This window comes from Cupressus sempervirens, chromosome 2 (genome assembly GCF_028749045.1).
Source record: "Cupressus sempervirens isolate cs-2001-9-10 chromosome 2, ASM2874904v1, whole genome shotgun sequence".
NCBI classification, from domain to species: Eukaryota; Viridiplantae; Streptophyta; class Pinopsida; order Cupressales; family Cupressaceae; genus Cupressus; species Cupressus sempervirens.
Genome location: NC_143119.1, coordinates 762415175 through 762441200, shown reverse-complemented (window position 1 = coordinate 762441200; position 26026 = coordinate 762415175). Strand labels below are relative to the sequence as shown.

Genomic DNA, 26026 nt, shown 5'->3' with positions numbered 1-26026 from the left:
GCTCCTCTGGTCCATTTTCAAGAGCAAGCTATTATTGGTTAACCAATACTCATAATTTTCCAAAGCAGCACGTAACATCTCTCTTCACTCCCCAAATCCTCAGGTTTGCATGGAAACAAAGAGTTCTCACAAATGCTTCCTCCCCAGCAATTGAAAAACCTTTCAAAACTTGGTAAAAACAATGCATTGACTATTCAAAATACCTAGTTTAACATAAATGAAAGTATTCAAAGTGTTGCATCTAAACTGGAGGAAAAATGGGCTGTGATTGTACCTTTTCAGTAACATGTTCTAATATCTAACGTCAATTGGAAACAGAAAACAAAATTTCTTGGAGGATTGTTTTGACTCTCAAGCATCATTTTGAGAATACTAGGCTTCTCAGGTAAACTACTTGCATCCGTTGCTAGTCACCAAAATACCAAGTAGGCCAACCTCAAACTCAGTGCAGATAATTATATACGGCACCAATCTGTAGAAGATTACCCTTGACAAATTTGCAAGCCCAAGGCCATGGATGTCTCACCTCATGGTGGCCAATTACAACCCACTAGGGATGAAACAAGGAGTCCCAAATCTATTTTGATGATGCCAAGCAGCCCTGACACACAAGGCCCTGATAACTGAGAGATTTTACACCCATACAAAAGGTCTGAATTGGTGTCCTTGGAAAATGTTATTGATATCGTCTATTGTACTGGAATTTTCCCCTTGCAATAGACTCCAATGCCATACAATTCCAACTACAGGTTCTATTCTGATTCCAAATCCAGCTCTGAGTTCAGATCAATATTAGCCTAAGGATGAGTCTTGTAGTTATGTAATATGGCAACTGCCTACAAAATCATAATGTAACTATTCTATCCTATGCTTACTGTGTTCAATTTCATACATGACAGTGCACTCCCCACCAATAAACTGACTGAATTGTAATCACCAGACATTTAATTGCAAGTCTAATGATAATGTCATAAACAAACTGTATCTGTTTAAGGAAAAAGCAGGTTTTTGATGGGCCCCGAAAACCAGTATATCATGTACAAATTCAATCATGCACAAATTGTTAATTAATAACTAATCAATTTAATAAGTAACAATATTATGTGATAGGTTTCACATATAACAAATAAGTATAAGAGGACACAAAAACACCTATTTATATTAAGGTACCAAATTAATTTTGATCTATATGGCCAATGACTGTACAAAGTAATATCTTATGCACAGTAATTCAAGGGACTCGTGCAATATAAAACTTGCATTACCTATGATCACCTGGCATGTGCTTCTTGCATTTGTGACAAGAAAATATCATATCTTTCATACGACTGTATTTTGCGAATGCATGTGCACTTTCTTTGCTAACACTAGCCAGAGATCCATAACAATATCACAGTTTACACAAATACATGCACATGTGTGGAACAACCAACTACCACTTTGTGTGGTAGCCCAAAATATACAACTTGAATAAATATTATGCTCATAAAAAGGGAAAAATCAAAATTAATAACTATAAGAACTCAACAAAAGCAAGTTTTCATGCAGAGCATGTTATTGCTTATCTTCTTGGGTATTGCTACATAGAAAATTCATTCCCTAAATACTTTACAGCTCAAATTTTTGCCTTGTATATTAAACAAAGGAGTCTTTCATCACGTAGACATACAAAATACCTGAGCAAGGATGTTGTATGAAACGACACGAATAATAGAACCTACAAAGGATGGGTGTAACAGATCAGTCAGTATTTGACCATATTAAGAAGTTTACTTCTAAGAGAAATGAAGCAGCTATTATATAGGAAAAGTAGTTGCAAATAAATAATCAACATAAAGAACATGGTGATCTTATATATCAAATAGAAAAATTAACTTTAATTATGAGAATTACATATCAAAAAATATACTACTTGTAAGTGATAATCTTATACTAAGATAATTATTGATCAAACTCACACTAAATAAATAATAATGTACCTAGTTAGGTCCAGAATTCTAGAGTTTTCACCTCCAAAGCTAGAGGTTTGTCTTCAAAAAGGCAAACAGGAGCTGATCCACAAACCTAAGATGGTTAAAGGCTGATGTAATGTCCCCTTTCTAGGTGACAAAAGCAGTCTTCAGCAGGTTGGCTTATTACTGGGTTCCTGTAAGCCAACAGGATGTTTAGAGGACTAACTAGGGGGCAAACGGAGCAATTGCAGAGACTTGTGACGCACATTTGGAGCTTTGGCTTATTTTATTACTTAATAAGGAAATAAATAAAATATCTCCTAAGTGAAATTTTAAATAAATTATTGTAAAGAGAATATCATATTTACTTAATTAAATAATTGCTATAAGTGAAGTTGTCATATGAGTTAGTTATGCATTGTAAACTTAGGTCTTGTCCTAAGTATTTAGTTATTTCATGTATTTAATGTTTGTCGCCAAGCCGACTTGTGGCTTGACAGTGTATTTAATGTAAGGGTTTATTTAATGTATCTTGCTAGGCCGACTTGTGGCTTGGTTTAGTATAAGTAGGTCTTGTGATGTCTAGAGTCAGTCAAGTTCAGCATGGAGAAGATGGAGTAGCTGAGAGGAGCGAAGCTAGCAAAGCTAGTAGCTACGTGTGGGTTTGGGAAACAAGGAGGTTGTTTGCTGACTTGCAAGCACAAGTTTAGATTCTTCTTGGGGTTTTCTACCAGATTGTGGGTCTAGGCTAGCTAGAGTTGGGATCTTGAGAGATCTTGCAAAACTGTTATTGTAATTTGTTGATGTATTTGGCCATAACCCGAAAGGCCTTACAGTCAGGCATGTTGAATGTAAATTTGATTATTTTATTATGAATATTGGCATTGTTTTGGATCTAAATCTATGTGATATCGTTTATATTTCATTGTGTGGTTTTTTTTTGGACACTAGGACATCTCCTTTGAGGCTTCTCCTGTCTTGCACTAATCAAGTTGTATCAAAGTTGGTTGATCTTGCCGATTTGTTGTTTTGGGTTTGTGAAGATCTTGGAAGATGCCTCTGAGTAGATTGGACCCTAAAGCGATTGCAAATCTCTATAATGTTGTGGAGACTAAGATTTCAGAGAAGGTTAGATAAGATTTCAGATCTGAAATTGAGTTGATGAAGAATGATATGGTTGATGAGATCATGAGGGCTATAGTTGGTGTACCTAGGAATGTGGGTACTGAAGATGGTTATGAGGAAGTTGCTGAAGACTTTCTAATCAAGTTGTATCAAAGTTGGTTGATCTTGTTGATTTGTTGTTTTGGGTTTGCAAAGATCTTGGAAGATGCCTCTTAGTAGATTGGACCCTAGGGCAATTGCAGAACTCTGTGATATTGTAGAGACTAAGATTTCAAAGAAGGTTAGATAAGATTTCACATCTGAAATGGAGTTGATGAAGAATGATATGGTTGATGAGATCATGAGGGCAATATTTGGTGTACCTAGGAATGCGGGTATTGAAGATGGTTATGAGGAAGTCGTTGAAGACTTTGAGGTTGGTGACTAGTGGTGAGGGTAGAACTGATCGGGTGGAGAGACCTATGGAAGACAAAGTTGGCCGGTTGGATAGATCTAGAGCTCACTTGAAGCTGAAGCATAAGATGGAGGTTTCTAATTTCTCAGGCCTCATTTCCAACAACGTACACCATCTTCCCCTCCACACCGTACGACCTTCCAATTACCCCATACTGTCTTCCCAGTCCCAACTGTACGGCCTACAATCTCAACCGTACAACCTCCCAGTTTCAACTGTACAACCCCTTCAGCTTTCACCATACAACCTAGCAGCTACTGCCGTACGACTCAGACACTCTCCCTCCAGGCTGTACATTGCCTCCATTTTGCTCCATCCCTTACGATGCCCTCTAACTAAGACGAAATTGGGTATACAAAGGATTCACGTCTTCGACTACGGAGATTGGAACATTACAGTGGTATCAAAGTCGTAGATCTTGCCAGCCTATGGACAATGAATGAAATTTTATAGCCAAAAAAGATCTCAATTGGTCGATAGAATGGCAGATCAAGAACCCACTCTTGCCGAACTCATGGCGCTACTAAGGGATCTTTCGAGGAATCAAGCTTAGATCAATGATACTTGGCGATTAGTGGAAGAAACTCTCAGGAAATTGGCAAACAATAAGATATCTGGTGAACAAAATGGTCACATCACGAACTCGGTGTTGGGTTAGGCAAACCTTCATCCAGCACGCTCACAACCTTCCATGCCGACTTTCACTCCATGGACGGAGGTACCACATAGAGGAAAGCAGCCAACCTTTGAAGAAGTTAAAGAATAGTGGAAATAAGACTGGACAAATGCAAACTTGGAAGAGGATATATCCTACAAAGATTACACAGAATTGAGAATACAATATTCCAAAGGCGGAAACCAAGGATATTTTAATGACGATCTCAAAAGAAAGTTAAGTAAATCTATCACCATTTGACGGATCTGGATCCATATCTACCCAAGCATGAGTAATGAAGGCCAATACTTATTTACAACTTAATCCAATGCCAGACGAAGAAGCAATTAAATTTAGTCACGAACATTTTCGAAAGGAGATGGATAATACTCTTCATGGATGGATTGACAGAACCATTGAGGAGTCGAGTTAAAGGTTTCAATCCTGCCACACTTTTGGAGGCTATAAAAAAGGTGTGAAGCATGGCATCATCATCAACATTGTCCTCTCGAGGTTACTCCAAACCGCCAATATTTCCTAGGGACGAAGATAACAAACGTCTGCCGAGGAAGTCTTCATTGGACAAAGCTAGCAGACAAGAGCCTCAAAGGAAGAAATTATGTTTCAATTGCAAGGAACTATGGGAACCTGGGCACGAATGCCTTGCTAAAGGGAAAATACACTACATCGAAGTCGTATCCGATGATGAGGATGATCAAGAGAATCTACCCACAGAAGACGATCACCGCATGAGCACTCCAGAATGGTAAATTTGAATCGTACGGAGAGGATCGCCACATGGGTACAGCGTGGGGGAACCATCACCCTAGTTGGGAGCTCGAGATGTACGATATTTCGTGTACAAGGAACCCTTCAAGGACAGAGGGTCATTGTGATGCTCAATAGCGGAACCACTCTAAACTTCATAAACTAATCTTTGGTGAAAAGACGAGGTCTACCTATTGAGATGCATGCAGGATTTCAGGTTAAGGTTGCAAGAGGAACATTTTTGCCCTATACACACCTTGCTCCCCAACTAAGTATCACCATGGCTAACCACACTATGACGAAGGATTTCTTTATAGTGGACCTAGATGATATGGAGGTTATTTGAGGCATACAGTGGATAGAGACACTTGATGAATACACTTAGAGTTTCAAGTGGATGGACTTCACTTTTGTTGTCGATGGGAAGAAGGTTGTTCTCCGTGGGATGGCCAATGAGGGACTAAAGGAACTTTTGACACAGCAGATGAAGGCCATTTTTCGGCATGATGACATTGCATGGGTTGTACATTGTTTCATTTCGGCGAAACCTATTAAAGGATAACAGACACCCCACAAGGATGATGATCTTCAAAATATCTTGAGTAACCATGACAAAGTTTTTATAGACATCTCTCCTAGCATACCCCCCATCGCATGTTTGAGCATACCATCGAGTTGGAAGCTGGCAAACCAGTTATCACCACGCCATACCGTTAGCAGTATTGGTAAAAACGAAGGATGGGTCAATGCGCATGTGTTTGGATACTGTGCGCTAAATAAGAAGACAATAAAAAACAAATACCATATTCCCAGGATCAATGAATTGTTGGATGAGCTACATGGTGCAATTTATTTTTCTAAAATAGATCTCTATTCTAGAAACCATCAGATTCACATGCAGGAAGAAGACGTGTAGAAAATCGGCTTTTCATAGTCACTACGGGCATTACGAGTTCTTGGTCATGTCATTTGAACTAACGAATGCACCAACTACTTTTCAGTCTTGCATGAACTGCATCTTCAACAAATAATTGCGTAAGTACTTGCTAGTATTCTTTGATGATATTCTTATTTACAGCAAAATTTGGGAAGAACACCTGAGACACTTGAATGAAATCCTAGGGATCATGAAGGTTCAGTCCTTGTTCACCAAGCAATCCAAGTGTGAATTTGAAATGATAGACATATTATACCTAGGGCACGTTGTAAGTAAATTTGGAGTGCAGGTCCACCAAGAGAAGATTCAAGTTCTCCTGGATTGGCCCCCACCAAAATCGCTCTCTGAGTTACGAGGGTTCTTGGGACTGTGCAATTATTACCAAAGGTTTGTAAATGGTTTCTCTCAGCTCAGCGCACCATTAACGAATTTGATTAAGAAAGGTTCCTTCTAGTGGAATGAAAGAGCGCAACACACTTTTGATAAGTTAAAAGAAGCTATGAGCATTTGCCCGGTTCTCGCCTTACCTAATTTCACTCAACCATTCACTCTAGAGTGTGATGCATCGAAGAGGGCATTGGCATTGTATTAATGCAAGATGGACACCCTATAGGATATGAGAGTCATAAGCTTACACAAGTGAAGCATATATATTCCATTTATGAAAAAGAGATGTTGGCCATCGCGCATGCACTAACCAAGTTCCGATAGTATCTGGTAGGTGTCAAGTTTGTCATTCGTACCGATCATAATAGTTTGAGATATCTTCTAGAGCAACGGGATCTGAACTAGAGGCAACAAAAATGGGCAAGTAAGATTCAACCTTTTGATTTCGACATTGAATATGTGAAGGGAAAGAACAATGTGGTTGCAGATGCCCTGTCAAGAAAACCTACCATCTGTTTGCTATCTCAAATTTCAGCTAACTCGAAGACACTTATTGGTAGAATATTCCAAAAACACATTTGCAAGTAAGCAAATGGACGGCGACACTTAAAATGACCGATACAAGGTGATGGATGACATCATTTACTATAAGGATCGGATATACTTGGTACTTGAATCCAAACTGAAGTAGAAAATCCTGAAGGAAATGCATGCCTCGCCCTTGATCAGACACCCGAGTTTTCTTAAAACCTACAAACAGCTCAGGGAGAGATTTTCATGGAAAGGACTTAAAAGAGGTGTGTTGCAATATGTACGGGAATGTGCAATCTGTCAGCAAAACAAATCCGAACACACTTTACCTATCGAGTTACCGCAACCCTTACCTATACTAGAACAGAAGTGGGAAAGTATCTCTATGGACTTCATCACCAGACTTCCTAAGGTAAATGGGAAGGATTGTACATTTCTGGTGGTTGACAGACTCACAAAGTATGCACACTTCTTCACCATCTCCTCAAATTTCCAGGCCGCATAGGTAACCGACTTATTTTTCAGAGAAGTTTTTCGTCTGCATGGGTTACCCTGAAACATTGTTAGTGACAGGTTTGGTCAATTTATCAATATTTTTTGGATAGAATTGTTTTGGTTGGCAGGAACAGAATTGTTGCCAAGTAGTAGCTACCACCCTCAGACAGACCGACAGACAAAGATTGTGAACAAGTGGCTAGAATGCTACCTCTAGAACTACGTTTCAGCATAGCAACGAGCATGGATCAAATGGATGCATCTGGGGAATGTTGTTACAATAGCACTTATCACATGTCCATTAGGATGACACCCTTTAAAGCACTATATGGGTATGAACCCCTTTCATTTATAGACATGGTATTGGGTGACAGTCGTGCATCAAGGGCAAGTGACTGGCTTCAAGAAGGGCAAGACATCCTAAGATTCTTGAAAGAGAACTTACAAAGGACACAAAATCAACAAAAGATGTAAGCCAATAGACACCGGATCGGGAGAAGTTTCGAAGTGGGAGACTTGGTCTATCTCAGACTCCACTCATACAAGCAATCCTCATTGAAGGCAAAAGGGAAAGAAAAATTAAAGCCACATTTTTATGGTCCTTATCGTATAGCTCGCTGCACTGGTAAAATTGCCTACGAACTGGAAATTCCAAAAAGAATCTGCATCCATAACGTTTTTCATGTCTCCTACCTGAAGAAAGTCGTGGGACAGAACATTGCAGTAACCACAAATCACCCACCGCTCAATGAAGAAGGGAAGCTAGTATTGGAACCAGCCAAGATCATTGATGTATGTGAGAAGAGTGTGGATCCATACCGTGAGGGAATACTTGGTATGCTGAAAACACTTGCCATTGGATAACGCGATCTGGGAAAGTGAACACATTCTGTAGCATCCAGCATTGCATTTGCTTGAGGACAAGCAAATTTTGGGACGGGAAGACTGTAATGTTCCCGTCATAAAATAAATAATTAATCAAACCTTTGTGTATGGGCCAATTGATTTAGTATATCTCGTACTCATTTTTATTTAATTATTTTCGTAGGTGTGGTCGTTGACTATCTTTGTAAACCCTCAGAAAGGTATTTAAGCATGGCATGTAGGTAGTAGTTGGCATGTGATTTGGTTTATTTTTTTATTTAAAAAATTCCTGTTGGAGTTTAGTATTGTTTACCATTTCGGAAGTGAAAGATCTTCCCTATTTGGCTCTTATGGTTCCGGTGGGAATCAACCCTCACTCTATTTCGTCCATTGTATTTCTTTGCTTCGGATCTGGCAAATCCAAAACATCATTTTAGTATGGAATATATATATATTTATCGATTATTATCTCAATATACTCTGGTATCTTTTTTATTACTATTTCCTTGAAGTTGTCAATTCCATTCTGGAAGACTTAGTTGTAGCAAATCAAAAGAACATTGCACTGCATAACCTCTGTCACTATACGGCTTCTTACTCTTCACCAATCGCCTCAATTCCAACACCATATGCCATCTTCCCCTCCACACCGTACGACCTCCCAGACACCATCATGCGACCTTCCAATCACCCTGTACGGTCTTCCCAGTCCCAACCATATGGCCTACAATCTCAACTGTGCGGCTCCTTCAACCTTCACCATACAGCCTAGCAGCTACTACCGTACGGCTCAGACACTCTCCCTCCAAGCCATACATTGCCTCTAATATGTTCCCTCCCTTACAATGACCTCTAATTGAGACGAAATTGGGTATACAGAGGAGTCACATCTTCAACTACGAGTATCGGAAGAGAAGGATTATACAGTGTTGAAATTTTAGCATCAATCAAAGTAATAATGGGTATCGAAATCTATTATGCTCTGGTGTGTGTATATATATATATACACACGTACACATATGATTATATGCATAAATATATTTATATAAATATGTATGTATACAAGTTACAGTCATGATTCAGATCGGGCCTTTCTCACTACTGTTGTTGATTCACATCAAATTACTTTCATTGTTGATATCATAACATTGTTATCTCCGATCAGGGATCGGGCTCCATTTATATTGCTATCGATATACACAGTAAGTATTGTTATCGAACGTGTTTATTGGGGGTGACTAATTTAAACTAACAGTTGATTGTGACCACGTACGATCATGACCCCATGTGGCCTTTGGACACATAGAGCCATGCCCCCACGGCGACATAACCCTTCAATTTGTATAAGTATTTGCTCTCATCGGTGGTCAGGGAAATATCAAATACATAACATACTTGCAGTCCCAGAATAGATAGAGTAACATTGCAGATTATTAAATACATTCTTGTCAACATTCAACATTCTAGACATAGCACTTTAGGAGCATTCTAAAGGTACTCACCTGCTGCATACAAGCAATACAAAGTAAGTAAAGTCTGATATAAATCTGATATTCTTTCTATCAGAGGTCCTATAAACTAACATGCTACCAAAGCCATTCTGATAAGAAATTTTATTCAGAACTTATATATATGTAATTCAGACTTTACCATTTTTGAATTTTTATTTTTCTTTCAAAATCAAAATGGTTAACCACGTGAGGTTAGAGGATAGATTGGAGGGGGCATCAAATTTCTCTTCATGGAAAATTCGTATCATGATAATCCTAAGAGAAATGGAATTAGAAGAGTATGTAGAATCAAATAAAACTATTCCAGAAAATGATCCAGACAAAACAACGTGGAAACGGCACAACAATAAAGCCATGGAAATAATTATAGACTCCGTGAAGGATCATATTCTCCCGTCCGTTTCTAGCCTTTCTACAGCATTTGAAATGTTCTCCACCATCAAGAACACCTCTGAAATAAATAATACTAGCAGGTTGCTGACATTAAAACATGATCTATTATACATAAAAATGAACAGTGGAAAAACTATCACTTCCTATTTCCTAAGAATCTATGAACTAAAAGATCATCTTGCTACGATCCAAAGTCAAGTTGATGATAAAGAACTTAGCATGATTGTCCTAAGGGGACTTCCTCTATCTTGAGAAACTTTTATTCGAGGACTCAGCTCTCAACCCGAGCTTCCTAAATTTGAATTACTCAAGAATGAATGCACTCAAGAGGAATCAAGATTAGTCTCAAGGGGGAAAAGCTTAAATTAAGCGGGAGGCATTCATGCACTTTAAGTGAGCGCCAACAGTAAAAGAAAATTCAACCGAAATAGGAGAGAATCCAACAAACCTTATAAGAAAAGAGATTGGTCAAAAGTGAGATGTTTTAAATGCGACAAAATTGGTCACTCTCATAATGTTTGTCCTGAACGAAAAAAAATTCAAGCTGCACTAGCAGAAATAAAAGAAACAAAGGAGGAAGTAGAAGAAAATCATGCATTTTATCTAGTACTCTCCAGTGAGTTAAACTCAAACAAAAACACTTGGATCCTAGACAGTGGAGCATCTCGACATAAAACAGGTTTTAGAGACAATTTCAAAAACTTCTCAGAATGCAACTCAGAAGAGGTAACCATTGGGGATAGCTTCACTCATCCAATTAAAGGTATTGGGTCTTGTTCCATTCATCTAAATTTAGGCATTACTCTTCAACTTAACAATGTTTTACATGTACCTGGAATTAAAAGAAATCTAGTTTCTATATCTGGCCTTTCTGATCAAGGATACACAAACGCTTTTCAAGAAGATAGAATTCTGTCTTGGCCTAAAAATGCTAACATCAAGAAAGCTATCACTATTGGAGTTAGAGATGGGAGTCTATATAAACTTTGTAATTAACAAAATTTTCCACTAAGCCATGAAATATCAAAGTCTTCAGAAATCTGGAATAGGAGATTAGGTCACCTACATTTCCAAGCATTGTCCTCTATAGGAAAAATTGTTAAAGGGTTACCTAATCTAAAATTAGATCACTTAGGTAAATCCAAAGGCTATGCTCTAGGTAAAATCTCAAGAAATCCTTTCCCAAAAGTGTTCATAAACCAAAAGCAATACTTGAACTCATTCATTCTGACCTATGTGGTCCTATGTTCGTACCCTCTCTAAATGGGTGCCTCTATTATGTAATCTTTGTTGATGATTATTCTAGGAGAACTTGGATCTATTTCCTAAAACAAAAGGAATCTTGTGAAGTACTCTCAAAATTCAAAGAATTCAAAGCCCTAGTAGAAAATCAGTAAGGAAAGAAAATTAAAATTTTAAGATCAGATAATGGAGAAGAATAATCTCTGAAATTTTAAATATTTTCACATTACTATTGGGATTAAGAGGGAGTTTTATGTACCTTATAATCCTCAACAAAATGGAGTTGCAGAACGTAAGAATAGATCAATTGTCGAATCGGCTAAAGCTATGATGCATGATCAAAACTTTCATACTTTGTTCTGGGCTAAAGCATCTAACACTATAGTTTACATTCAAAATCGATGTCTGCACTCAGTCTTGGAAAATACCACTCCAAAAGAAGTATTTACAAGCATCAAACCAAATCTAAATCACCTAAGGATATTTGGGTGTCCAATCTATGTGCACTTTCCTAAATAAAAGAGAACAAAGCTAGAACCATCTAGGAAGAATGAAATTCTCATCGGGTACAGTGAACATTCCAAAGGTTACAGGGTCTATATTCCAGGTCAGAGAACAATTGAAATCATCAGGGATGTTAAATTTGAAGAAGACATTGCCTTCAACCTTTCTAAAAATAATGATGAGTCATTCACAGAACCTACCACCGAAAGAAATGAAGATCATCCGATAGAGAATGAGAGGGAGAATGACACTTCATCTCCTATACCTACATCGAATGGTGTAGAAAATAATAACAATAAAAAGAGACCACTTTGGGCCAGAAAATTCATAGAAGAAAATCACGTTGAACCTGATGAAGTATTAAAAGATAGCAAGAAAACAAGAACTCAGTCTTATTACGTTGCATTAGTAACAGAACTTATCAAATCAAAACCTTCTAACACTAAAGAAGCCTTATCAAGTCAACCTAGGAAAGAAGCTATGATTGAAAATTCATTATTAAAAAATGATGTATGGGATGTTGTACCCAAACCTAAAAATAAATCAGTAGTTTCTTCCAAATGGTTGTACAAAATCAAGCATGCACCTGACCGCAGCATTGAGAAATACAAAGCAAGATTCGTAGCACAAGGTTTCTCACAGAAGGAAGGTATCAATTATGAGGAAACCTTTGCTCTAGTTGCTAGGTATACATCAGTTAGAACCATCTTGGCCATTGCAGCATCTAAAGGATGGAAAATCCATCAAATGGATGTTAAGACAGCTTTTCTAAATGGTAAAATTGACGAAGTGTACATTGAGCAACCAAAAGGATTTATTACTCACAACAAGAATACTCGTGTAAGTTAAAGAAAGCACTATATGGGCTCAAACAAGCTCCCAGAGCGTGGTATGAAAGAATGAACAATTATCTTACAAAGCTTAGGTATTCTAAGAATGAAGCTAACCCTACTCTATATATCAAAGTAGATGGAAAATTCTTGCGTTATATGTTGATGACATATTAATTACAGCTGAAGAACATCTAATAAGCAAATGCAAACAAGAATTGATAGTTGAATTTGACATGAAAGACTTAGGTCTTCTCCACTACTTCCCAAGACTGGAAGTTTGGCAAAAGGGAAACTGCATCTTTCTAAACCAAGGAAAATATACTATTGATATTCTAACTAAGTTTGGAATGATGGACTGCAAACCAGCTTCTACTCCTATGGAATTTAACCTACATAAGCTGAAGGATGACATGGATAAATCTAAACCTACGGATCCTACTCTATAGATAGATCATTGGTTCATTGATGTATTTAGTGAATACTTGTCCTGACATATGTTATGCTACTAAAACCTTGAGTCCGTTCATGGTTACTCCGAAGAAGATTCATCTGATGGCAACTAAACATATCCTAACACATCTAAGAGGAACTATTGGCATGGGAATCAAATATGATCAAGTTGAGATAAATCCTCATGGTTTTTCAGATTCAGATGTGGCAGGCAGTTCTACTAAGCATAAAAGTACTTCGGGATATTGCTTCAGTCTTGGATCTGGGATGATTTCCTGGTTCAGCAAGAAACAATCCTCAGTTGCATTGATCTCTACTGAAGCAGAATACATAGCCTCTTCCTTAGAAGCCAAAGAAGTTGTATGGCTACGAAAGCTTTTATCCGATCTGTTTAAAGAACCTTTGAAACCTACTATCATTCATTGTGACAACCAGAGTTGTATTAAACTTTCAACTAATCCAATTTTTCACAATCGGTCCAAGCATATTGAAATTCCCTATCACTACATCAGAGATCTGGTAGATCAAGATATCATCAAACTTGAGTACATCAGTACTAATGAACAGATAGCTGATATTCTTACCAAGCCTCTTGCTAAAGTGAAGTTGGTATACTTCAGAGAAAAACTTGGTATGATTAAATTGTAATTTTGAACATTAAATTTAATTTCAATTCATATGTGATTATGTTTTTATGATTATTGCTTCAGATATGTAATGAAAGGTGACGATCTTTCATGGACATATATTCAGAAGGTAATCTTTGTAAGGTGACGATCTTACAAATGATAGGCCTATTATTATGACTGTTGGTCCGGATATTCTAGAAGTCATGAACAACAAATGCATTATGATTACTCTAGATATTGTTTCAGACAATTAGAGGTCATAATTTATGTTATGAGAGTGTTCATGGCATGGTGATTTATATTATTTGACGAGTCTCTATTTCTTAGAGTGGTAGTGTCAAATAATGTATTATGTGTAGATATTCTAATATCTGGATTCTTTATTACTTCTCCCTTGCTAAAGAGGGAGCGTTGAAAGTTTAGCATCAGTCAAAGTAATACTGAGTATCTAAATCTATTATGCTCGTGTGTGTGTGTGTGTGTATATACGTACACATATGATTATATAAATACGTATATATGTACAGATATGTATATATACTAGTTACAGTCATGATTCAGATCGGGCCTCTCTCACTATTGTTGACGATTCACATCGAATTACTTTCATTGTTGATATGATAACATTGTTATCTCCAATCAGGGATCGGGTTACATTTATATTGCCATAAATATACATAGCAAGTATTGTTATCGAACATGTTTATTGGGCATGATTAATCGGCAGTTGTTTATGTTAAACTAACAGTTGGTTGTGACCATGCAAGGTCATGACCCTACGTGGCCTTTGGCCACGTAGAGCCATGCCCCTACAGGGAGATAACCCTTCACTTTGTATAAGTATTTGCTCTCATCAATGGACAAGGCAATATCAAATACATAACATATTTGCTGTCCCAGAATCAACAAAGTAACATTGCAGATTATTAAATACATTCTTGTCAACATTCAGCATTCTAGACATAGCACTATAGGAGCATTCTGAAGGTACTCACCTGCTGCATACAAGCAATACAAAGTAAGTAAAGTCTGATATAAATCTGATATTTTTTCTATCAGAGGTCCTATAAACTAACATAGAGGAGTTCTATAAGTTATCAATTTGGTCTGGACATAGAGAACTTTCTAAAAAAAAGGTGGCTAGATATAATAATGGTTTGAGATTCAATATTTGGGATGAGATTGGTATGTTGAAGATTGATTTAGATAAGGATGCTTATTAGTATGCTCTAAGGGAAAAAGAGAAGTTAAAGAGAAGACATCAAGGTAATTCTCAAGGGAAGGAGAAGCGGGATCACTTGGTGGAGAACAGAAAGATGGTTGAGGATGAACCAAAGCCTGTTGAAGAGAGGAAGAGAACAGACAAAGGTGCATTTAAGGGTACTTGTTTCAAATGTGGTGAAGAAGGAAATAGATCTTTTGAATCTTCCCAAAAGGCTAGTGATAGAAGAGTTGTGGTAAATGAGAGTGTGGATTCAGTGAATGAAGCCAAGCAGGAGGAGAACTTGCGGGTTCGACAAGTGTTGCTTGGTAAGAAGATGTTGGAACCTTGTCCAAGGCATAAATTGTTCAAGACTCGTTGCAAGTCTAGAGGTAAATGTTGGAATGTGATTGTTGATGGCGGTAGTACTAATAACCTAGTTGCTCAGAAGATGGTTCAAAAACCTTGTTTGAAGAGTGTAAGACATTTGTGTCCTTATAAGATCAGTTGATTACAAGATGAGCATGCTTTGGAAGTAAGGGAGAAGTGTCTTGTTAATTTTTCAGATTGGGCAGTATATGGAACAAATGTTGTGTGATATTGTGGACATGAGTAGTTGTCACAAATTACTTGGTAGACCTTGGCAGTATGATTGCAGAGCAAAGCATGATTGTGTCAAGAATGTGTTTACTGTTGAGAAGGGTGGCAGGAAGCATTCCCTAATTCCTTTGAAGAATCCAAAACTTGGTAGGAGGAGCTTGAATTTTGGTAGCCAAGTTAAGTTGAAGGATTCTCAAAGGATTAGAGATCAAAGTGGAAACCAGACCTGTGGTACACCAAGGAAAGATGTGAACAAATAGAGTAAATAGTTGTTTGTTGCAACAAAAGATTTGCAAAAATGGAACAAAGGAAAGAGTGTACGAGTTAATAACTTGGAGGACATCTATCTGAAGAACCACTTTGGGAATGTGTTGAATGTCGAACGATGTTCTTCTAGCTATTGAAAACATCTTTTCTTCGCACCTAGGGTGTCTAATGCAGGAGAATCCTAGGATAGTCAGCAATCCTGTATGCAAGAGCTTCAAGCTAGGATTTGTGGACTTATGGTTCGAGCAGTTAGGGTTATGTTCGAGGTATATTGGGCAACCTTGTCCTATGTGCGCATGATGATTGGAGTGATCGTGTTAGAGTTAGAGCCGTTTTGGTGGCTACTAGTAGTGTGTTCCTGATTTACTAACAGACCTTGGAGATTGTTTCCGTGAGCTTTGATACGAGGGAGTTAGCTTATGCGCTCTTGGATTTGGATCATTGGATGGTATGTGGAACTATGCCTAAGGGCGCATATTTTGATATTGTCATATGAGTTAGTTATGCATTGTAAACTTAGGGCTTGTCCTCAATATTTAGTTATTTCATGTATTTGACGTTTGTTGCCAAGCCAACATGTAGTTTGACGGTGTATTTAATGTAAGGGTTTATTTAATGTATCTTGCTAGGCCGACTTGTGGCTTGGTTTAGAATTAGTAGGACTTGTGATGTCTAGAGTCAGTCAAGTTCAGCATGGAGAAGATGGAGTGGCTGAGAGGAGCAAAGTTAGAAGAGCTAGTAGCTAAGTGTGGGCTTGGGAAACAAGAAGTTTGCTTGGTGGCTTGCGAGCACAAGCTTAGATTCTTCTTGGGGTTTTCTACCAAATTATGGGTCCGGGCTAGCTAGAGTTGGGATATTGAGAGGTCTTACAGAGCTGTTATTGTAATTTGTTGATGTATTTAGCCATAACCTGAATGGCCTTACAGTCGGGCAAGTTGGATGTAAATCTTATGATTCTTTTATGAGAATTGGCATTGCTTTGGATCTAAATCTTTGTGACATCGTTTATATTTCATTCTGTGGTTATTTGTTGTGGGCTAGGACATCTTCTTTGATACTTCTCCTACCTTGCACTGCATCACTATTGAACAGCATTGGAGTTCATACTCCTTTACCCACTCAATGAAGCGTAACCGGTTACAACTATCCCAACTTGCGTTTGTGATCATGTAAGAAGGATCACAACAAGGGGCAGCCAAGCTTTGGGATGTAGCCCCTGGGTGTGCCAACTAGCATACAACGTTTCAGGATCTTACTACAATCATAGATGATAATGATGATGATGACATCATGACATATGGTGCATCTAGCGCAAGTCAAACCTTTTTAAATTAAAATTGATCTTGAACTTGCAACAGTTGGAGATGATGAGGGTGTGGATTTTGTTTAGAACCCTTATGATTCTAAATCTCATTAGTGAATCTTGAATCTTGAATCTTGATTTATGAACATTGAATCATGAATTAAATTTTGACTTCGTAATTGTAATGATTGTCTTATTTGCATTAAAATCGTGAACATAGACGTATATGATATGGGTTATCAGTTATTTCAATTTGAATATTTGTAAACTATCGGGTAGCTTGATCAAATGGTGAAGTAGCACACTATCAAATTATTTAATTATGTATATTTCCTTCATTTCTTTCCATATAATATATATATATAGATAGATATGTGCATTCAAACCCCCAAAAAAAAAAGTTGCACATTTGTGCACCCTATTCTCACGCTGGCATCTACATCCGCACCCGCACCTGTATCTGCATCAACAACTTAACTTCTTTGACTTTCACAACAAAAGCAATAAGGAGCAACAATGGATGCATAGGTCTCACATGTTTGTTTCACCTAGGCAACTTTTTCTTTCATTTGTTTGCTCCCCTTTCTGTAAGTTTACTTTAATTTTATTCGATCCAACTTGGGCTTTAAGCCACTAGATAAGTATGATTATATTTGCCTTTCATAAGTCTCTTTTAATACCAGATGTAGCCATCACTATATTCTATTTTAAAAGATTGTTAATGGATAACATATTTTTATTAATATATACATGGGCTGACAACGATACGGACTTTGGTCAGGGCTTTAAGATAGTTATCCCAAAAAATTGTTAGAGGATGAGTTGTCAGTTCAGGTTCGGGTTCAAGTTCAGATCAAGTTCAAAAAATTGATTTGCCAGCATTGCAAAATCTAAAATGGCGTTTGGGTTTGTTTGGGTTCGTTCGTACAAAAACATGTGTGTGTGTACATATACATCCATAGTAACATGAGGACATGTCCCGCCCACCCCATTTTGCCACAGGCACTAGGGACAAGGATGCATCAAGGACTTGCGGACTTTGTTCCCCTTCCCCAGCAATGCCACCAGATTCAACCACCTCCATTGAGGATGGGGGGTCGTCTCGCTGTTAATTATTTGCTAATTTGACTATTTATATTCAATGTTCGATGTTCCAATTCAATGCAATATTCAAGTATTTACTCTTTTACATCTTTATATCTTATATTGCAATACATCTTGTCATAACTAGCATTTTAAGTACCATATGGATAGTAAATACAACCCCACTAATCCACCGTTGTCGTCCCCCTACCACCCCAAATTAAGGCCCCTCTCTCCCTCCATCCCGAAAACTTGTCCCCTTGTTCCCCCATCCCCCAAGGCGGTGTAACTATGATATATACACACACATATATATGTATGTATGTGTAATAACCCAACTGGCTCTCAAACAATCTGTACTAAAATTTTGATTTCTTTTTTTGATATTGAGATTTTGCATTTTTGATACAACAATATAGAAGCAAACTAGAAGATTTTGCAACAATAATTTCAACTCAAATATTTAGATATTACATAGGGAATATACAACTGAAAAATTCTAGATTTCAATATCAACTTAGATACTAAGTATTTTCACAAAATACCAACAACCCAATTGATAAAATATCCCCTATTATCTAAATCAACAATACTCAAAAAAATTAGAAGTTGCAATCCATGAACTTACAAGTAAGACATGCCTTGAAACCCTCTAAAATGAAGACTAGCAACAACAAAGAATTCTTCAACAAACAAATGCAAATGCATATTTGGAAAATGTTGCTGCAGATTTGGAAAATGTTGCTCCCAAAGTGCAGATAGCAAATAACACCCACCAACAGATATAAATTGGCACTCAACCAACTCCAAATTAACCAGCACACAGTTTGATATAACAATTCCAATGAATCCCTTCACAAATTCCAGAACAACCTCTAGCTGCAAGAAAAATTAAACTTCTCTTTAACAACAGCTAATACAATAAGAGAAATGACAAATCATATACCTTAGCACAATTTGCCAATCAATCTCATAATTGAATCTACAATACTTCAGCTATAGATTCCAAGCCCTTATACTTCAGCAAGGGCACAAAATTTCAAAACTTCAACAGTGTCATATTTATAATCTCCGAATCGCACCATTTTCGCAGAAGAACTCCACTTTAAAAGCTTACTCTACACAACATTAAAATATAATAAAGTGTCACTTATATAATTTATTAATTGCTTCTGGCTCCATAAATGACCTTTTCCGCCATAACTTAAAATTTTGACACACAAGGCCATTGTTTCTTGTTCCCACGATTTAAAACTTTTCGTCTTAGTTCCAACGAGCTGTGATACTGAGGTTACCAACAAAAATAGCAACCTCAGCGTATTTAGATGAATAATAATAATTCACCCGTCTTGCGAACATGCTTTGATGCTTATGTTCACTTGCTAAATCAAATGGAATAGGTGTTCTAGTCATTCTAGCTTCTTGTGCCTTGATGCTTACATCTCATTCCGACAAAACTCCGACTAATGTCATATTCATATTCTCATGATAGAAATATTAGTGAGGGTTGTCTGACATCTTGTGGCCTTGTTGCAAATGCTCAATAATAAAAACTAATATGAAGGACCAACATGTATGCATCTCACGGGTACACCTTGCATTTTCATATTAGCTTGCATGTCAGGTTCATTTTAGCTTTTGCATCTTTGAGTGTTGGAAGAGTCTCCTTTTATCTATCTAGGAGGTATCAGTCAACTACATTCACTTTTCTTCCTCCTTCTCGATCATGTCTCCATATCTTTCTCAATCTTGTTATTTCATTATCTTGCTTCAATATTCTTATTTTGACCTACTTGCACCTTTACTTAATTTTGACATCCTAGATTCATTTTTGGGATCAAAATCTAAATTCGTGGGTTAAAAGCTCATTCTTTTCTTTTGTGCAGTTGACTGACCATTTGAGGTCTATTCTTCATGTTAGGGCAACCACCCTTTCTTCTTCCTCTTCTTCATTTTTCATCTCTCTCCATATATCTCTTTCGTTCATTTCGCTTCATTTCCACTTTCTTCTTGATTTGGTCTATTTCTCATGCTTCATCCTTCTTGGTCAATCTGGGGCATCTCATCTTTTAATTCTACTCATGAAATTTTGTTTAACTGGATTTGATCAACTCTCGCTACTTTCTGCATCTCCTCTATCTCATTTCGATTTCAATCCCAAGGGGCAGGAACATTCTAAATACTTTGCTTTCAGCTGTTGCTACCAACTATTTGCTATTAGTTGTTTGCTATGAGCTGTTGGCTATCTACTCTCTGCTATCTACTTGGACATGTCAGTACTCGTCTTGAGTTATGATTTGTCCCATCTTTCTATTATTTGGAGCATATGCTTGACCTTTCCATTTGCTATAAATATTGCTATTTCTCTCCTAATGCTCAGTCTTCACGCTTGCCGACTATACATCTAGGATCAGCTATCTCTTTCTGCACTTCGCTCAAAGTCAAAGCTATCTTCAGTCACTTGCTTTCTTTGTTCTTTGACGTAATGTGTTCCCAGATCAATCACACATTAGTCAAAGAGAGGCAAATGCAATCACTCAAAATTGGTTAGAATCCTAAATGCAGAATTTTACACCATGATGAGAATTAAAATGAATAAAATCAATTAATTCAAATCAACTATTACAACCCATTTGACAAATACACATAAATATTAATTTCAAATAAATTGAGATTTGACATTTATCTCCAAAAATGAATTTTATATTTAAAATGGGACCTTAATTCCATTATGAATATTTTATTCATAGTGGGTTTATGGAAATTAATATTTTATTCATAATGGGTTTAAGAAAATTAATATTTTATTCATGATCGATGGAAATTAATATTTTATTCATAGTGGATGGATATTAATATTTTATTCATGATGGATGGAAATTAATATTTTATTCATGATGGATAGAAATTGATATTTTATTCATGATGGATGGAAATTAATATTTTATTCATAATGGGTCGAAATTAATATTTTATTCAAAATGGATCCATAATATATTTTTTTAATCAAAGTACTCATTTAATATTCAAAATGCTCAACTTAATATTTTAATATTCAAAGTGCTCATTTTAATATTCAAAGTGCTCATTTTAAAATTCAAAAATGCTCCTCCATTTTGAATTAAATAATCAAAAATGGACCCATCCACTCATCTTTGAATGAATCTCCACCCTTGATCATGAGTCCCCTAAATTTGATCTCAACCATCCATTTTCCTTTAAAATGGAGGCTCTTCCTCTCTTAATGACATTTAATTTTGGCTAATATTATGCTACAGGATTTGAAGACCTTCTTGCTTGTGGAGAACTTCTTGCTTCTTGTCTCATTCTTACATCCACTCTTTTGCTACCGTTATGCTACAAGATTGAAGACGTATGCTTGTGGAGAACTTCTATCTTCTTGTCTCTTTCTTTTAGCGTAGCTTCACTTAGTTTTATTTCATTGCATAATAGCTTAATACATCTAGTCTAAATAGGGATTTTGTAATCTCATTCTAGTTTAGATTTTCTTTTATTTTCATAGGTTAGCTTGCATTCTACATTATTAGTTTATCTTTGCATTTGTATTTCTAGTTGCATACTTGCATTGCATACTTTGGAAATCTTGGACATTTGCACTCTTGCACTTGTTTTTGAATCTTCCATTTCATGGTGTACCTTGTGATTTTTTTTGCATATTTGGTTCATTTGAGTGTTATATTTGCATAATCCACACGTCATGGATGGGAAGCTATAGGCTGCCATCTAAGTTCTCTAATTCATAGAGTACCTTGGATATAAGGGTCTATAGAAGTGTGACCCACTTTTATGCACACAACAGTATGTCTGTGTATATGCGTGTGTGCACTTTATTAAGCATGAATTAAGATTACAATGTCATGTGATATCATATAAACAGAAAAAACACCATAGACTTGTAATTGTAGCATCGTGATCATACCATTATAGTTATATACTTCAAGTTCAACATCAAAATATTAAAATATCAGATGATAAATCATAACATCAAGTTCAAATATCATTGTTTGAGTTTCAAATTTAACTAATGGATTAATATTTTCTCTTCTTCATTATCTTCCTCTGTTAGTTGATTCACAAATATTGCCAAGGCCGATTGGATCAGCTGCACTAATAACATTATCATTGTCCAAGTCATCAAATAAATCAATTGCAAGTTGAGAACTAAAAGCATCCAAGCCCATATGCTCAATTTATATACCACACATTTGTCTCCCCTTCTCTGTATTCACTCTTCTTGTGGGAAAGGAGACACAAGTTGGAATGCACATATACTAAGTTCTCTGCTCTTTTTGATGGCAACCTACTTCGCATTACTAAGTGTAGTAAAGAATATGTGCCCAAATTTCTTTCTGATGCAAATGGGATGGCAACCTATGAAGACAAGACAAAGTAAGCAATCAAAATAAAATTATTCAAAGTAAGAAATCAAAATAACATTATTGAACCTGTGCAAAAAAAGTAAATTAAAATTATAAATAAAACTTACTTGTGATATAATTTTGATTGCAAGGAGCTGCAACAGTTGGAATTGTTGGCCATGGAGGTACCAACTATGAGCATTCTTCCTAAATCGATGACAAAGAACACCATTACTTAGGCCTCTTGCATTCACGAACTCTATGAACTTATTTGTAATCAAATCTTGTGTATCATCATTAGGAAAGAGTCTTTCAAATATGGCCTTGTACCCATCAGACACTTGTAAATCTCTCTATGGTGGCAGCCTTCCTAGCATACTAAGATATTGGTTTCTATAATATTTGGGTATCAATGCATAGGCAAGCAAATGTATATGACTTATCATCTTGTTCCATGGTTCTACAACAATTGCTTGCAAATGTTTGAAGATCCATCATGGCCCCCACTTAGAACCCTAATTATAGTGTTCTCCACCTAAGAGAGATAGATAGATGATATAAAATAATTTCAATTAAATACATTAAGTTATTAACTATTGATATAATAAATGAATATAATATATTCATTAAGTATGATATAAGGTTATATATTACCATAATATAACGTAATCTATATATCAACATATTGATATAATAATGATATTATACTAATATAATAATAAATATAATATAAAATAGTAAGACATCAAATATTATGATTGAAATGTATAGTTATTAGATAATAAAGAATAAATAATATTTATGATAAATAATAATCAAATAAAGAATAAAAACTATGAATATCTTAATAATAATATATTAATCATATAAATAATAATTATAATAAGCGCTTTAGAAGAGACACATCCCTTCAAACCTAACAAATATATAAGGATATCATTTTTTTAGGGAATTACATCATTCCTTACTCAAATTTATCTTATCAAACAGGGATGGAAAATGGGGTCATCACAATTTGTATCAAAGCAAGTTTTCCTGCCTTCCTGTGAAAAATTTATTCACATCAAAGCAATTACAATTATGACTACATAAAATAAAAACAATATTGATCTAAATGGAGGGAGAAGCACCCAAGCATCGAAGGAGATTGTGAAAAGAAGTGGATAAGATTTAGAAATACCCTAGCAAAGTGGTAATTAAAAAATGACACAATATAAAATTCATTAAAAACATCGAAGGACAAAATGAATAAGTGATAAATGGAATGACAATTAAAAAGGAGACAAAGGAATTGGGACAGACGAGATTAGCATAAGCAAAGTCAAGAACAATATGATCAAGAATAAATACTGGCATCCATACGATGATTAGAGGAGTAATCTATGAGTATAGAATCTAGATAGGATGCAGAGAATAATACAGTCAGCATACCCTATTTATAGATGATACATAGAGAATCCATCAATTCCTTTCTCTACTGAAGTAAACAAATGATACATAGTAAATCAGCAAGTTAGGAGTTGAAGTAGTGAAAGACACACAAAACAGGGATCCATTCTATGGTGGTGAATAGAAGCATTACACCATCCTTATTTGCACTGATGATTTTATATGGTGAAAGTTAGTAAACATTAATGTCAAGAACTCAATTAGCATAAGTATTATCGAGGGTAAATTGTCGATGTTTTTATACAGTTGAACATTTGGAAGGTCAAAAATATCATATATTATGAGAAGCCAAGGCCCAATCACCACCGTCGATTCCAATTTCCCAAGAATAATTCTTATGCGCAGTCTACTATTCACACTTTATAGTCTGGGAAATACAACCACTAGCATATTCTTCTTCAGTGTATGGTTATGAACCACACCATCCAATCAAACTATATTTGGAATTCATAGTAGTCTACACAAATCAAGTTTAATAGTTAATTGAGTAAAGTATTCAGTTTGATAAAGAAGAACAATCTGAGAAAATCAAATTTTTATTATACAACTCCTCTTGTCTGATTGGGGAAACTCTATCTCGAATTACAATGTTGCCCCTATTCTCTTTTTGTGTATTTAGGGTAAAGAAAAAAAAAAAAAAAAAGAAAAATAGGGTAATCTCAAATGGTCTACATCTCTTATCATTTAATTTTGAAGAAATCAGTCCCAAAACTTAATAGGTTTGACAAAGGGACATTATTGACAAGGAACTTAACCTCATTCGACATTAGATCAACGTGCCTAAGCCATAATAACAACAACTAGGCAAAAATATTTTGGATAATAACAAAGGCAAAGCACGTGTGTAATAAGGACTTATAATAAAAGTTCAAATATAGAAGGTGCGACTAGGAGATAAATGTTAAGAAGGATTAGTACTAGCTAAATGAAAGTTGTTAAAATACACATCTCCGAGAACTTTTGATTTTCAGACAAGGAAAAGGAGCATGACATTCAGGGTCAAATTTGGTAAAACACTACTTTAACCATTTCTTATTTCAAATTGTAGAAAGAAATCTAACAAATTTTTAACATGTATACTTGAGTCTACATCATGTCTTCTTGCATCAATGTGTTTTCTTCACGCCTTCTTTGTGTCTTCATTCATTCATGTGCCTACCTAGTGTTTGTATTGTGTCTTCATGCATTAATGTGTCTACTTTGCGTCTTCATTCATTCATGTGTCTACCCCGTGTTCGTATTGTGTCTTCATGCATTAATGTGTCTACTTTGTGTCTTCATTCATTCATGTGTCTACCTCATGTTTGAATTGTGTGTCCACGCATTAATTGTCTACTTTGTGTCTTCATTCATATATTCTTGCATAGGCCATCATATACTAACTCAATAATTGCTTGAGGACAAGCAAACTCAAGAGGGGCAGACTGTCATGGCCCCCACCCTAATTATAGTGTTCTCCACCTAAGAGAGATAGATAGATGATATAAAATAATTTCAATTAAATACATTACTATTAACTATTGATTTAATAAATAAATATTATATATTCATTAAGTATGATATAAGGTTATATATGACCATAGTATAACGTAATCTGTATATCAACATATTGATATAATAATGATATTATTAATATAATAATAAATATAATATAAAATAGTAATACATCAAATATTATGATTGAAATGTATAGTTATTAGATGATAAAGAATAAATAATATTTATGATAATTATCAAATAAAGAATAAAAATTATGAAAATCTTAATAATAATAATATATTCATCATATAAATAATAATTATAATAAGCGCATTAGAAGAGACACATCCCTTCAAAATGAAAAATATATAAGGATATCATTTTTTTTAGGGAATTACATCATTCCTTGCTCAAATTTATCTTATCAAACAGGGATGGAAAAAATGGGGTCATTACAAGGTCTCCTCATGGTCTAGCTCTTCATCATTTATGATTTTATTCATTTTTAAGCATGGAGTCAATGTCATCATACACC

The 26026-nt window shown here is 35.8% G+C and overlaps 1 protein-coding gene across 3 annotated transcripts in view; it reads right to left on the bottom strand.

Moving 5' to 3' along the window:
- LOC149575675 (carbon catabolite repressor protein 4 homolog 4-like) overlaps positions 1-26026 on the bottom strand; it is a 140618-nt gene that overhangs the window by 77265 nt on the left and 37327 nt on the right. For all 3 annotated transcript variants that reach the window (XM_089815439.1, XM_089815437.1, XM_089815438.1), the window contains exon 3: positions 1677-1717. In XM_089815439.1, coding sequence (XP_089671565.1) covers positions 1677-1717 — 41 coding nt within the window. The remainder of the gene's footprint in view (positions 1-1676; positions 1718-26026) is intronic.